Source organism: Brassica napus, chromosome C5, assembly GCF_020379485.1.
Source record: "Brassica napus cultivar Da-Ae chromosome C5, Da-Ae, whole genome shotgun sequence".
In the NCBI taxonomy this organism is placed as follows: Eukaryota; Viridiplantae; Streptophyta; class Magnoliopsida; order Brassicales; family Brassicaceae; genus Brassica; species Brassica napus.
The window spans coordinates 28,031,286-28,046,617 of NC_063448.1; the positions used below are offsets into that span (position 1 = coordinate 28,031,286).

At 39.7% G+C, this 15,332-nt stretch overlaps 2 protein-coding genes across 2 annotated transcripts; both read left to right on the forward strand.

The window, feature by feature from the left end:
- Positions 1-331: 331 nt before the first annotated feature.
- Positions 332-3,635, forward strand: LOC106425006 (endoglucanase 21-like). The gene is made up of 2 exons (XM_048757371.1): positions 332-629; positions 730-3,635. The coding sequence occupies exons 1-2, from the start codon at positions 332-334 to the stop codon at positions 1,686-1,688; spliced, it is 1,257 nt and encodes a 418-aa protein (XP_048613328.1). The 3' UTR covers positions 1,689-3,635.
- LOC125587186 (endoglucanase 25-like) lies at positions 1,966-2,625 on the forward strand. The gene is made up of 2 exons (XM_048757372.1): positions 1,966-2,160; positions 2,245-2,625. The coding sequence occupies exons 1-2, from the start codon at positions 1,966-1,968 to the stop codon at positions 2,623-2,625; spliced, it is 576 nt and encodes a 191-aa protein (XP_048613329.1).
- Positions 3,636-15,332: the final 11,697 nt, after the last annotated feature.

Consider the following 15,332-nt stretch of genomic DNA (forward strand, 5'->3'; position numbering starts at 1 on the left):
TTCTTTTATTCATATGACTCTAAACCTCCATCTCAGAGGGAGTCTCTCCTCTTCCTCTTCATTACTTCCTAGCCACGTCTCTGCTCTCTCTTCGACCTCATCCTCTTCTGCACAAACGCTAGAGGCACTGCCAACTTATCAGAATAACATGCCAATGATGTATGGTTCCGATGCAATAGGTGGTCTTGCATCATCAGCAAACCAACTGGTATAAAATAATATACAGTAACAGCTTTCTCGCTCTCTCTCTTTCAGTTCTTACTATCTTGTTGTATATACAGTAACACTAACACCTCTCTCGCTCTCTCTCTTTCAGATGAATCATAGGACAATGACGGAGATTGAGGAACTTGAGCTGACTCCACTGACACAGCCATCTCTGGAAATGAAGGAAAGTTGGGTTCTCAAACCAACTATCGCCAAGAAAAAGAAGAAATTTTCTGTTGCTTGCATCTCAAGCAACAGAAAATTACTTCTATGGCTTGGAGGAGTCTTGTGTGTGTCCTGCATCATAGCGATGACCCTGTCGAAGACTCTGCCTCACGACCACTACAACGTTCCACCATTAACGAAAGACAATAGCACCATTGCTATTCCAGTGGCATTGAAGTTCTTCAATGCCCAAATATGTAAGCTAATCAGTTTTGATCAATTTTAAATTCATTACTAGCTACTAAATTAATGTAAATGTTACTAAGCTTCTTCTCTTTAAATGTTTTGATGTTCCAGCCGGAAAACTCCCAGAGGGGAATAACGTGTCTTGGCGGGGAGATTCTTGCTTGAACGATGGCAAGTTTCCAGGGAGCTCTTACCCACATTTGGCAGGAGGGTACTATGATGCTGGAGGTTCGATCAAGTCCAACTTTCCCATGTCATTCTCAATGACAATGTTGAGCTGGAGTGTTATTGAATATAGCACAAAGTATCAAGTTGCTGGCGAACTCAACCATGTCAAAGGACTCATCAAGTGGGGAACTGACTACTTGCTAAACAACTTCAATAGCAGTTCTGATACAGTATTTGAAATGGTGTCACAGGTTGATATTTTCCCATTCGTTCTTGCTATTTTTCCATTCCTTCTTGCATACTCATATGTTTCTAATTGTTTGTTTTCGTTTTCACAGATAGGAATGACTATAGGAAGCGAATTGCCTAATGACAACTACTGCTGGATGAGGCCAGAGGACATTAATTACAAAAGGGACTTCACTGTGTGTCACACTAACTGCCCGCATCTCGCTGCAGAGATGGCAGCTGCCCTCGCCTCAGCATCCATCGTCTTCGGAGACAAAGTCGAGTACTCTGCAACACTTGTTCGCAGTGCCAAAGCGATGTACTCGTTCGCTGAGGCTATGAGTACCAAAATGAAAAGCTCAGAGCACTGGGATGACCTCATATGGGGAGGAGCATGGATGTACTATGCTACGGGAGATAACACCTATCTTGCGAAGGTAACCAGTCACGATTTAGCGAAGCGTGCCGGTGCCTTCTCGCATGGCCCTCGTTATGGTGTCTTCGGGTGGGACAACAAGCTTGCTGGGACACAGGTACATGAGGCTTCCTTAGTTATGTTTTTCTTCCAACAGATTCCTTGCTTGCTTACATTCTGTTTTTGTTTGTTTGTGTGCTTTTTTTCAGTTGCTCTTGACTCGGCTGAGGCTGTTCCTCAGCCCTCCATTTCCTTATGAAGACATGTTGAAAACCTTTCACGAACAAACCAGCATAGTAATGTGCTCGGACTTGCCTTACTACACCAAATTTAACAGAACAAAAGGTAAGAGTTAGTTAGTTAGTTAGTTGTCTCAGATTTTGAAACTGCATCAGTCTTAGTGTAAACTTGTGAAACTAACTATTGGATAGTGAGATTTTGGTCTTGTATAAGTCTTAGCTCGTGCTCTATATATTGAAAAGGATTATGTGAGTTTTGATTTAGTTAGGATGTTTTGATCATATAGTATTGAGAGTATGGCTGCTTTCATATCTACAGGTGGTTTGATCCTGCTGAACCATGGCGAACCAGAGCCTCTCCAATATGCTGCGAATGCAGCTTTCCTCGCAACCCTCTACAGTGACTACCTCGATGCTTCTGATACTCCTGGATGGTACTGTGGCCCAAGTTTCTTCAAAACTCAGGTCCTACGTGACTTTTCAACATCTCAGGTATTGAAATCACAATGAAAACGTTACAACCATTATTATATGATCATCTGGATCAAGCTTTTGTGTGTGTTCTTCTTCCCGCAGGTTGATTACATACTAGGCAAGAACCCACAGAACATTAGTTATGTTGTGGGGTTTGGGCAGAAATATCCCAAACATGTACATCACAGGGGCGCTTCGATCCCCAAGAACAAGAAAGTGACTTGCGAAGGAGGTTGGAAGTGGAAGGAGAGCAGTAACGAGAATCCAAACACGATTGAAGGAGCAATGGTCGCTGGACCTGACAAGAATGACGGCTTCCATGACCTACGTGCAAACTACAACTACACACAGGCCACTCTGGTGGGAAACTCAGGTCTTGTGGCAGCTCTTGTAGCCTCGTCACGAGGGGGTGGAGGACTTGACAGAAACGGCCTCTTCTCAGCCATTACTCCTCTGTCGTTGTCTCCGGATCCTGAGACTTGATCAAGAAGATCATCTTTGTTTACTCTGTTTTCTGCTTTATTATTGGACTTGTTTTCCCTGTTTCTTCATGTTCTCGACAGTTCTTTATGCTTTCTTCAACTCCCTGATCTGTTCTTGAACATACTTTGTCCGTCACTAGCAAACTGTCCAAGTCTCGGATAGGAGGATCTAATGGAGTTCTTGTTTCTGCTTGGCTTCTTTCTGAATGTTTCACAAGGTTGGTCATGTGTTTGACGATCACAACACTATACCGCTGAATGTGTTCCTGATGTTTTGATTCGATAATGCTTCCTTGAGCTATTTGGTCACAAAGCAGACGCCACTACAAAAGCTTCCACGGCAGCTTTTTATGAATTCTCCATCAAATAACCTTCCAAAGGATGCTTTAAGTTACCTAGTAGTGGTACACCAGGATGCTTCAACCAGAGCAGCCTTGCAGAGCTCCATCGCCTTACCTGCAGCTTCTCTCACAGCCATTTGTTCTCTAACCATTCTGTAGTAGTATGGATTTGAGTCCCCAAGAGTTTGATTCATTCCACCAACCTCTGTAGTCTTAATCTTCCTATTGTGGTACGGTGTTATGAGTCATAACAGAATCAAGAGATAAGTGCACTGCCTCCTATTTTTGTACGATGTGGCATAGCTTTATAACCAATCAATAGACATCAACTCAATTAGAAAAAGGGGATTTATAGTTGAATAGGATTGGTTACACCAATGGATATTGAAAATTACATCCAGTTCCACTGAAACCAAATTCTAATAAAATTCAATGGATACTGAATAACAATGGATTTGACATAAACTCCCCTTTTTGTTTTTGGGCAAGGGGATCAAAATGGTTTCGGTTATATTTTTGTTTTATTTTAATGGATTTCAGATTCAATATAATAAATACTCAATCCAATAATAGAGGATTTCACTTTACATTTGAATTCTTTTGCGGTTTTTTTGCAAGATTGACTCAAAACTCAAAGTCAAACTTAAAACTAACCCATACTTTTCTTGGATTTTTCTTTTGTCCTATTCACCCCACAAGTTCATATAATTCACGAAAATGCCATCAAATTTTTTTTTCTTTCCGAAAATGACATTTTTACTCTCTCACCCTCATCATCTTCAAGTAATTACAAGATTGCCATTGTCATCAATACCCCAACCACCATGAACAACCAATTTGAAGCTCTTAATGCACCTAAAATCGATTTACACTCTCTCTTTCTCACTTGTTATGAACTAAAAACAACATCTCTTTTACTTTGCCTCCATATTCATCCAAAAACTCAAGCTTTTGATTCAATTTTTTTTTTATGGTTGATAGAGCCATTCAAGCATACTATTTTTGGTGGTTACTTTCGTTTGAGATTCTGGGTGGTTGGAGAAGACTTTGTGTGCTAAGGAAGTCATCTTACTAGTTTAAGGTATGAAATTGGAATTTTTTCCAGATCTGTTCGTGTAGAAGACTTACCCGTAAGTAGTCTGGCTGTAGAAGACTTGCGGGTAAGTCTTCTGGTCAAACGGACGACTTACTTGTAAGTCGTCATCTTTGTTTGTTAAAAAAAATCTAGAGAATACCCTAGACGACTTACTGATAAGTCGTCTAGGATAAACGGGTTAGTTTTGCATTTGACCGAATTGTTTCAGATATTTGATTTTTCCTGGACGACTTACCAGTAAGTCTTCTCCGGGAAAACAACAATTTCAATATTTTATTAAAGCTGGACGACTTATCTGTAAGTCGTCTCAGGTTACTTTTGCAATTAGAAAATAAAACTTAAATATTTGACTTTTCCCAGACGACTTACTCGGAAGTCGTTAAGTAAGACGACTTACTTGAAAGTCGTCCAGGATAAGCAAAGTCGTCTGGATTTATTTCCTAAATTCTGGTCAAACCTTGCTTATCTCGGACGACTTTCTCGTACGTCGTCTACCTGGACGACTTTCAAGTAAGTCGTCTGGGTAAAGTTAAATATTTAAGTTTCATTTTCGAATTGCAAATAACCTGAGAAGACTTACAAATAAGTCGTTTAGCTTTAATAAAATATTGAAATTTTTATTTTCCCGGAGACGACTTACAGGTAGGTCGTCCAGGAAAAGTCAAATATTTGACACAATTCGGTCAAATGCAAAACTAACCCGTTTATCCTAGATGCGTCAATGTTTAGTAAACTTTCATTTTCTCTATGTTTACTAATGTTTTTATTTTGAATTTTTGTAGATGATGCGTTAGTTACATGCAGTGTATGGAGAATGGTTGTTGAAAGATTGCCGTTGGGATTTTGTGGTTGATAATGTCAATGGAGCGAGAATCATTTTTTGGGGGGAAGGTTCGACACATGCTGAACTTCTTGCAATGGCTCAAGAAGATTATAACCTGGACATGAGCACAAAATCTATGGAGATAACCTACTCATTACCAGCAGAAATGATGCAGGCTCCAGACACCCCTCCTATTCATGTTACAAGTGATAGACAAGTTCGAAACTTGCTCGAGATAACCAAAACGCATGGAGTACGGCTTTGTGTATCAAGCCGTAGCAAGGTGGAAACGGTTTCAGAGTTCAGGGAAGAAGATAATGAAGCTGGTGAATGTTTTGAAGATGATGATGATGATTTGGAGGATGATGGGGAGGAGGACGATGGGGAGGAGGATGCTGGTATCTCTATTGTTGCTGAAGCGGACGAGAATGGTGAGGATTACAGTGTTTATGAAAAGGTTGAAGATGAGGATGAGGAAGATGATGATATGTGTTTTGAAGATATCAAAAAGATTGAAGGAGGAAGATCGAATGGTAACAGTATCTATGTCAACTAAAGTTTTGTTAGCAAGGATGCACTGCTTTCAGAGCTGCGGTTGACATCAGTGAGGTTTAGGTTCTCCTTCAGAATATACAAGTCAACGAAAACTCTCCTTGTGACAACATGTCCAGTTAGTGGTTGTCAATGGAAGGTCAGAGCGACTGTGAAACATGGGACAAACACGTTTTGGGTAACAAAGTATATGGAAAAACATACATGCTCAGTGGGAGACTGACTCGCTCAGCGGAGACACTGTGCTCCGATGAATGTTGGTAGGCTTTTCATTGATCGTGTTGGAATCATTGATGGGTTGAATCCGCAGCATATCACTGATGCAATGAAGAACATGTTTGGCATGACGCTTGATTACACCACTTCATACAAAGCACTTTTATATGCACAAACATTGGTGAGAGGATCAGTAGAAGATGGGTATTCGCGTCTGCCATCATATCTCGAGCAAATCTCCTTAGCAAATCCCGATTCTATCACGGCTATAGAACTTAATTCTATTAATAGATTTAAGTATCTATTTCTCTCTTTTGGAGCTTGTATCAAAGGTTTTAAGTATCAGAGAAGGGTCATTGTGGTGGATGGGACTCACCTAAGTGGGAAGTATGGAGGTGTTATGTTAGTTGCAGCCGCACAAGATGAGAATTTTCAGATATTTCCATTGGCTTTTGGGATCATAGATGCTGAAGATGAACCTTCTTGGGAATGGTTTTTCACAAAATTGGCTAGTTGTGTATCTGATGAGCAGCCTCTGGTGATAGTCTCCGACCGGCACGCGACCATTAAAAGTGTGTGTGATAAGGTGTTTCCTTGGGCAACCCGAAGAATATGTTATTATCACCTTCAAGACAACATTGTCAAAAAGTATAAAGGGAAACATCTCTTGTACTTGGTGAAAGGTGCTGCTTATGCTCATACGGTTTCAGATTTTGACCGGTACATGGCTGAGATACGGAGTGCAAAACCGGACCTTGCAACGTATTTGGAGAATGCCGACGTCAGCCTATGGTCAAGGGTTTATTGCCAGGGGGACAAGTACAACATAAAGACAAGCAACATCGCTGAATCTATTAATTCCGCTCTGAAGCGAGCTAGAGGATTTCCGGTTCAGTTCCTGATGGAGTTCATAAGGGAGAAGCTAGGAAAGTGGTTTTGGAAAAGGAGAGAAGATGCTTTGAGTCTCCCAACTCAACATAGTCGAGGTGTTGAATACTTGCTTGCTGTTCGATCGGAGATAGCGGATACGATGACGATACAACCAATTGATGGATGGCAATTCTTTGTGAAAGGTGGCAAAATGGACAATGTGGTTGATTTGGAACATGGAAAGTGTGATTGTGGTGTCTATGCAGTGGAGAAAATACCTTGCTCTCATGCTATAGCTGCTGGAACATCTGCTGGTTTGCATATCTCCACACTTGTATGTCCAGTGTACTCAAAGGATTTTCTGTTTGCAGGATACTCAGAGAATATATATCCTTGTGTTGGACAACAAGTTGAGGAACGCACATGCTTTCCTCCGGATGAAAAACGTGGTCCGGGAAGACAAAAGAAATCAAGATGGCAATCTTGGTTGGAGTTATCCAGGATGAGAGGACGCAAACCCCGGAAGCAACACAAGGTTTATAGATGCTCAAAATGCAAGGAAACTGGCCATACAAAACCACAATGTATGAAATGACGTGGACGACCTTCAAGTAAGTCGTCCAGTGTTTAGTCGTCCAGTGTTTAGTCTTCCAGAAGACCTTCAATTAAGTTGTCCAGAAGGTCGTTCAGTTAGTCGTCCAGGATTTTTTCTTCCAGAAGACCTTCAAGTAAGTCGTCCAGTGTTTAGTCTTCCAGAAGACCTTTAATTAAGTCGTCCAGAAGGTCGTCCAGTTAGTCGTCCAGGGTTTTTTCTTCCAGAAGACCTTCAAGTAAGTCGTCCAGTGTTTAGTCTTCCAGAAGACCTTCAATTAAGTCGTCCAAAAGGTCGTTCAGTTAGTCGTCCAGGGTTTTTTCTTCCAGAAGACCTTGAAGTTAGTCGTCCAGTGTTTAGTCTTCCAGAAGATCTTCAATTAAGTCGTCCAAAAGGTCGTCCAGTTAGTCGTCCATGGTTTTTTCTTCCAGAAGACCTTCAAGTTAGTCGTCCAGTGTTTAGTCTTCTGGAACACCTTCAAGTTAGTCGTCCAGTGTTTAGTCTTCGAGAAGACCTTCAATTAAGTCGTCCAGAAGGTCGTCCAGTTAGTCGTCCAGGGTTTAGTCTATGTATTAAAAATTTTTGTTATGAACTTATCTGTGTCAACTTTTTTGTCAAATTACACTACCAAACAAATTTGAGATGGTCTTGCCCTTTATATTATCCGAAATATAGTTACAAAAGGTCACTGCTCAAAATACTTTCCAGACGACTTAATTGTAAGTCTTCTGCGCAGAATATAGTTAAAAAATAGGGATCAAGTTCAAATACAAAATAAGGATCAAGTTCAAATACACACATCAGCCTAATCTATCGTACAAAATAATCTAACGAAGCCTATTTATCACCCCTCATACGCACCCACGTTGGCATCATTGTCCTTGTTTTTGAACTCATGCGCGTCAGGAAGCTCTTGAAATATATCCACCGCCATCTTATCCCTCATAGTGTTCCCGTTGGCCTTAGCAAAGGTTTTTTTTACTAAACTCTATCCCAAGAGCATGACATTCAATGTACTTTAGAGTGTACACGCCACAATCACCAACTCGGGCCGGATGTATATTGGTCGGTCTCTCATATGTGAATGGCTCCAGGATGTATTGGGCACGTTGTTCGTCTGAGTAAGCGCACTCAACAAGCAGATATGGGACCATGTAGAGAAAAGGCTCCATTACCACATCGAGGTCTTCTGGGGAGATACTGGAACAAATGCTGTCCCAGACGACTATGTGCCTCTTAGGGATCGATATCCACATAGCAATCCAATGAGTGTCGTTGTAGTTCACTAGCACATAGACATCATCAATATCCGTCCCTCAAACCTTGTTCGATTGGCAAAATGATGGTGTAGTGCCTGCATAATAATTCCACGCCCCACCAGGGAGTCTTCTTCCTAAACCGTTATGATCGGGCTCCGAGTCCTTAAAATCCTTGTAGTTGAATCTCCATTGCTGAGCAAAGAGATGATCAAGGAAGCACATTCTCTCGCTCCTGAAATGTTGTGGGTTAGCGTGGTACCTCTTCCTCAGCACATTAATCCAAGCATCAATATGCTGCATATAAAATAGGGTACAAGTCAGAAGATATCAGACGACTTACCAGTAAGTCATCTAGTAAGTCTTCTACGTAGACGACTTACCAGTAAGTCGTCTGATATCTTCATTCAACTTACTGGTAAGTCATCTACAAAGAAAACTTATCAATAAATTATCTAAGTCATAGCAGAAGACTTACATAGTCCTCTAGCCACTCTAAGGAGGTCCGGAGGATTTGATACCACCAAGTTCTACTTGTCCGTGGTTTTTTATCGAGAGGTATTCTATAATGACTGCAAACACAAAATGTTGAAAAGCAATCAGTTTTTGTAGACTAAAGCAAGCTATTATGGGAAAAGCAAACACTTACGGACAAGTTTTCAACCAATCAGCGAGCTCCTTCAACTTCTTCTTGTCAATTGGTGGAAAAGGATTATAGCCTGGATAAAGATTTTTGTTTGGAATGATCATTTTGGCCGTGCTATTTGTCGTATAAGGAGATTGCTGTGAGGCAGCAAGTTTTCTTGTTCGATCACTCTTTGCACGGCAAAGTGCCAAAGCAGCATCCCTCTTTTCCAGATATCTAGCATCCTCCTTCTGTAAATCCGAAACAGTGGATTGATTTTTGTCCAATAGAACAAGGCTCGGTTCTGGAGATTTATCTTTCGAGGAACTAGCATCTGCGGGCACATCTGGACCTTTATCCTCCGGCAAGCTCTTCCTTCCCGCGTTCGTCCCATTAACACTTTCACTCTGCAATATACAAGATGGGTTTATACAATAATAACCAAAGATCCATTTCAAACAATAATAACCAATGACTTTGTCCAAAGATCCATTTCATACACTATAAACAAAGCACACATGTTCTGACATACAAGAAACAAAGCAAATTCAACTCTTCAGTTCTTATTCTTAAGACTTTGTCTAGTCAATCTCTTGTTGGGAGAGGATTCGTTACTAACCCCGGGTTCGAGCGTCGGTTTAGGTGGAGGGGTAGTGTTTTGAGCTGATGTCCCTTTCCGTTTTGTGATGATACCAACCATCTTCTCCACAGCTTCCACCCGTTCTGACAGATACTTGATCTCCTTAAGGCACGTCCCAAACCCTTCGCTCATGGCATCAACTATGTCCTTGAACAAGGTTTTAAAATACTCTTTGGTCAACCCACCAACAGTCGTATGAACCTCTTAACTAGCCTCTGCAGCTGCCTCTTCACTAGCCACTGCAGCTGCCTCTTCACTAGCCTCTTTACGAGCTTTCTTCTGAGGTCTTGGACTGTCTTCCTTCACTACCTTTTTCTTCGCTGGACTCACAACCGTCGGCTTTGTATTGACCCAAGTACCGGTGACTTCCCAGCAATCCATGGTCCACTTCCATGGTTTCTTTACAAACATGAGTTTAATTATGTTCTCCGCGGGCGTGTCCTCAACATCAAACTCCCTTTTTGGAAACATTTCACCAATGTTCTTCTGAACAAAGTTGATCACCCTAGTCTGCAGTAAATAGAAGATATGAACTTAGATATTTGACGGATTAAGAAAGATGGAAAGAAAAGACTTCGCAGACGACTTATAATTAAGTCGCCTGGAAAGTCTTCCAGCTGGACGACTTAGTAGACGACTTAGTAGACGACTTATAATTAAGTCGTCTGGAAAATCTTCCAGCTGGAAGACTTAGTAGAAGACTTATAATTAAGTAGTCTGGATAGTCTTCCCAGACGACTTAATTATAAGTCTTCTACTAAGTCATTCAGCTGGAAGACTTTCCAGACGACTTAATTATAAGTCTTCTACTAAGTCGTCCAGTTGGAAGACTTATCAGACGACTTAATTATAAGTTTTCTGCGAAGTAGTCCAGATTGCAGTAAATACCTGACTGAGGATAGCCTCGTTCAACTGTTTGCGTGTTTTGCGACCCTTGTAAGCCAGTATCGGTGGAGACGGATTGTTTCGGAGAGGATTACCATAATTAGCACCCAATTCCAGTAGAGCTGTGTACACCCAGACCTGGAGAGCTTGCGCAAACCCATTAATAGTGTAACAACCCGAAATATCTCTGCCCTTTACAGAGTCCATCAGCACCTTAAACGCGACTCTCCCCCATGGATAATTCTCAAACCGTTCTAGCTCCATCACTAGCGTTGCCAGACTAACCCGTGTATGGGGTTGAATATTTTCTCCCTTCAATGTATCCAGTGAAGATGGCAAGGTACGCGAGCAGCTTGCGATCATCCCGAGACCACCCTTCACATCTCTCAAATGCTGCTATTATCTCCTGAGTAGATGGCCCAGCTTCAACATGAACTCCCAACATCTCCCAGAAAGAAGTCAACTCCTTTGAAACGACACAGTGAGGTCTCTCAAGGTCCTCGATGTACTCGCAGTTTAGACCAGTGAGGTTTTCAAACTCTAACAGTGAAAACCTCACAGGTTCTGGACCAACGAGACTCCACAGCTCATACTTCTTCTTTATGTCCAGCTGGAAACCGAGCATGTAGTGAACCATCCTTGAAGCCCAATCAAATCCCAGCTCTTGGAACTTGATGAAAACTCCCAACTTCGACTCCTTCAGCTCTTCATATTCGTCATCATGAAGAGCTTTCTTTAAAGCAGTATGCAACGTCCAACATGTATGATACGAAATGCTATGCACTGCGGGGGGCTCTTCCCCTAATGTATGTATCCTACGGGGGAGTTCTGGTATATCCATTTTTTTTTGCCTGCAAAACAATCAAAGACAACCATCTCAAAACAATCAAAAACTTATAATTAAGTCGTCTGGCAAGTTTTCCAGCTGAAAGACTTATAATTAAGTCTTTGTATTGATACCAACCATAAAATTTAAGTCTTTGCAGACGACTTAATTATAAGTCTTCCAAGACTTCCAGCTGGAAGACTTTGCAGACGACTTAATTATAAGTCTTCCAAGACTTCCAGTAGAACATTTTAAAGCAGACATGAAAATTCGGAGAAGATATAGTCGCCTTCGACATAGCGGTTATATATCTGCAAAAATAGACATGAAAAAAGAACGAGTGTATAAATTGATAGAGACAACGTTTTATGTTCATATTTTCCTCAATCAATCACTCGACAGTAAGAGATATAACTTACCGGCGGCGAAGTTCAACGAGACGCCTCTAAGAGAATGCGCGCTAGGGTTTCCTCTCAGATCTTATATAGAGGAAGCGGCTGTGAGAACGGTGGTGAGAACGACAGTGATAACGGCGGAGAGATAACCGACGGTGAGAACGATGGATTAGAGAGGATCGACGGAAATCGCCTTCGAAATCGCCTTTGAGAGAAACGACGTTAGGGTTTTCTGAATTTCGCGAAACAGTGAATAAAAAAAAAACACCTTATATATGTCCGGTAAATAATTCGATTAGGTTTAAAAGTATATTGAAAAATTAAATGTTCGGTCTGGTTTGGACGAGTTACTAGTAAGTCGTCTGTTGAATACTTTACATCAGACGACTTACTAGTAAGTCGTCCCAGACCCTAGATTTAACCCATAAACTAAATTGACTAAATTAACTAACTAACCACGTTATAAAGCCGTAGTTATACTTAAATAGTGTTTAATATACACAGAATTAAATACACTTAGGTAAATTTTAAAGTTTTCAAAAAATATTTATGCATTCCAAAATCTAGCCCTAAGAACACATACAATACTACAACATATGTTGGCAAAACCTAAACCAAAGAATATCATGACTCACTACTTTCACTCATCTATGTTGAAAACAATTAACTTTTGTTATATCTTAATTTATATCTCTTAAAACATATGTTAATTACATGATTTCAATTTTTCACTTATCAAAATATTTTTTACAAAATTTTTAATTTATTTCTAAGTAGAACTAGTCCAGACGACTTACGGGGGTTAGAAACGTAAAAAAAAATCGGTTTTTTTGTTTGTTCACAAGGGGCTGGTTGTAATTTCAATAGTCTTTTAGGTTACTTTGGCATTTGATTCAAGTTTGGGTTTACTTTTGCATTTGAAATCAAGTTGTGAGTCATATTTGACAATTTTTCCTTCTTTTGCTTATAAAGTCGCTGTGTTTTTCCCAAGGATTGGAGGCATCTCTTGCCTAAATCTGAGTCACAACAGAATCCAGAGTTTCTCTGGACTCACTAGGGGCATCTCCAACCCCACTCTATTTTCCCCTCTAAAATAGAGTTTAGAGTAAAAATGCTCCATTGGTACTCTATTTTCTACTCTATAATAGAGTAAACCTATTTTTTACTCTATATAGAGTAATTTTTTTTATTTTTTGTTCATCACTCTATTTTTCACTCTAAAATAGAGTACCATTGGAGCAACATCGAACTCTAACTCTATTATAGAGTTACTCTATTTTAGATGAAAAAATAGAGTAAACCATTGGAGATGGTGTAGTAAACCATTGGAGATGGTGTAAGACGTGCGAAACAGCTGAGTGTGTTCGTATTTCACACAACCACATCGGCAAGCACTCAGTTTAATACATTGTTGAGCAAGTCTTCTACTTTATTTATAGATCATTATATTCTTCAAAAATTTTGGATTCTCTTGATGTTTTTTTTTTGTAACATGGAGTCTCTTGATGTTAGATCATTATAAATTGTACGTTGTTTTTTTCCGACAATGTCAAATGTTATAAACTGTAACAGATGATGTCACCTAATGATGTAAAGAACAAATAATTCCAGTTAATTCCATCCTATAAATCAAAATATAGTCCAAGCAAAGCCACTAAAATCCATTTTAGCTTTTAAAGAATTCAATTAAATTCCACCAAAATACTTTTAGCTACAATTCCATTAAAATCACTGAATTCCTAAACCAATAAGAAAAATTCGAGAGGAGAATGAGTTATTCTTGGTTTTGAGTTTTGGGAGGGAAATAATACAAATGAGGAAGTAACCGTTAAAGTATCAACGGATAATTTTCGGAATTTTCAAGGGTCTTATCTCATGTGGCCGGGTGCACAATACTAACAATAGTCTGAGCACTTTTTGAGTGACGCAGAAGAATGTGCCTCTGCTAGGGGAATCTCTTCTTGTTCCTATACAAAATCTTTTTATTCAGTTTCTTATGATTCAAACCCAAAAAGGAAATATGAATGATATTTGTTATGAATTTTTAATCCGTAACGCTTTATTTAAATTTTCCAACACCAAATAATGTCGTTAATATTTATGTTTTTTTTAGTTCGAAACAATCTCTGAATGATTATGACTTGTGTTTCCAAATCTTAAATAAATGTTAGACTAAACAGTGGTTATCTCCAAATCACGTTCTCAAGATTAAGAAGAAAATGAGTTCCTGAAATAGAGATCCAAATCTCAGGATTAAGAAGAAAATGAGTTCCTGAAACTCAGATTCAAATCTGAGGAGTAAGAAGAGAATCTTGCATCCGTCTCCATCTAGGCCCATCTATTCAGATCTAGGTATCTGCGGTGATATATATATGGTTTGTACTTTGCACTTCAAATTTGGTCAAAAACATCTTAACTAAAGCTAACTCAAACCATAAAATTGATAAAGACAATTGAAGAAGAAGACTTATCTACACTATGAGAATTTGTGTCTTGTTTTCGTTAAAGATATTTTATTTCGAAAACAAGACTAGTTTGGCATTGCTAGCGTGTTAGTTTTCATTTTTGTCTTGTCGTATTCTTCATCTATGATGTAATAGATTGCAAATCATTATCAGTAAATGCGTCAAAAATTACGACTTCTTTATAAATATTGGAAAATTCTAAGCCAAAGTTACGATTTTTGAAACTTCATTAAACTTGTGTTGGCCTACTTTGTAAGTAAGGGTGTCAACCGACACCAAAGGTGGTGTTGATAAACACCATACCAAATCTCGACTCTGGCTTAGTTTTCAACTTCACTTCTCTTGATGATCCAAGATCTTTCCAAAATCTCTAAAGTACTCTAAGACGTACTCAAACCTGTAAAGACTCTAAAATCAACTCCAAACATATAATATATACACTAAAGCAAAACTTATATCATGGTTAAAACCTTTTAAACCATGATATATCAACTTTTCAGACTTATCCTTCGTTTGGCTTTAAGCAAAACATAGATTAAACATGTGAAAAATGTTTAGAAATCCATGAACTCACATATTCTTTAGAACCATTACTTACTATATTTTCTTGTGTTTTAGGTGCATGCAAAATGCAGTACCATAAGCAACAAAGAAAATGAGATTTTGGATCTTTCAAAATAGGAGCTAGCTGATTTAGAACACACGAACCGTAAGGCCAAGAAACAAGTTCCGATCGACAACACACGAGAGGGAGCATCGAACGACACCACACTAGTGCCGATCAACACCTTACATGAAACATGGTCAACCAAATGGGCCATGCAAGGAACGAGGCTGGACTGAAGATTGATGCACATTGGGCTGTAATCCCTGATGCAATTGTTGCTGTTGAGAACGCTGGGAAAGATGAAGCTGTTCGACATAGAACACTTGCAGATTATAACAAGCCTGATAAGTTCTATGCCACAGCGATTAGACCTCCACCATTCCAGAGGAATGACTTTGAGCTGAAACATGTGTACGACACTCTTGTGGGTCAGTACCCTTTTCACAGTCTTCCTCAAGAGAATCATATGGAACGTCTTGAGAGGTTCGAGGATCTTGCATCTAGCATCATGCTGAATGG

Coding starts and splice junctions, on each gene's coding strand:
- LOC106425006 (XM_048757371.1), top strand. CDS start 332: ATGACGGAGATTGAGGAACTTGAGCTGACTCCACTGACACAGCCATCT. Junction 630..729: donor GTTCTTCAATGCCCAAATAT/GTAAGCTAATCA, acceptor TTGATGTTCCAG/CCGGAAAACTCCCAGAGGGG.
- LOC125587186 (XM_048757372.1), top strand. CDS start 1,966: ATGGCTGCTTTCATATCTACAGGTGGTTTGATCCTGCTGAACCATGGC. Junction 2,161..2,244: donor GTGACTTTTCAACATCTCAG/GTATTGAAATCA, acceptor TTCTTCCCGCAG/GTTGATTACATACTAGGCAA.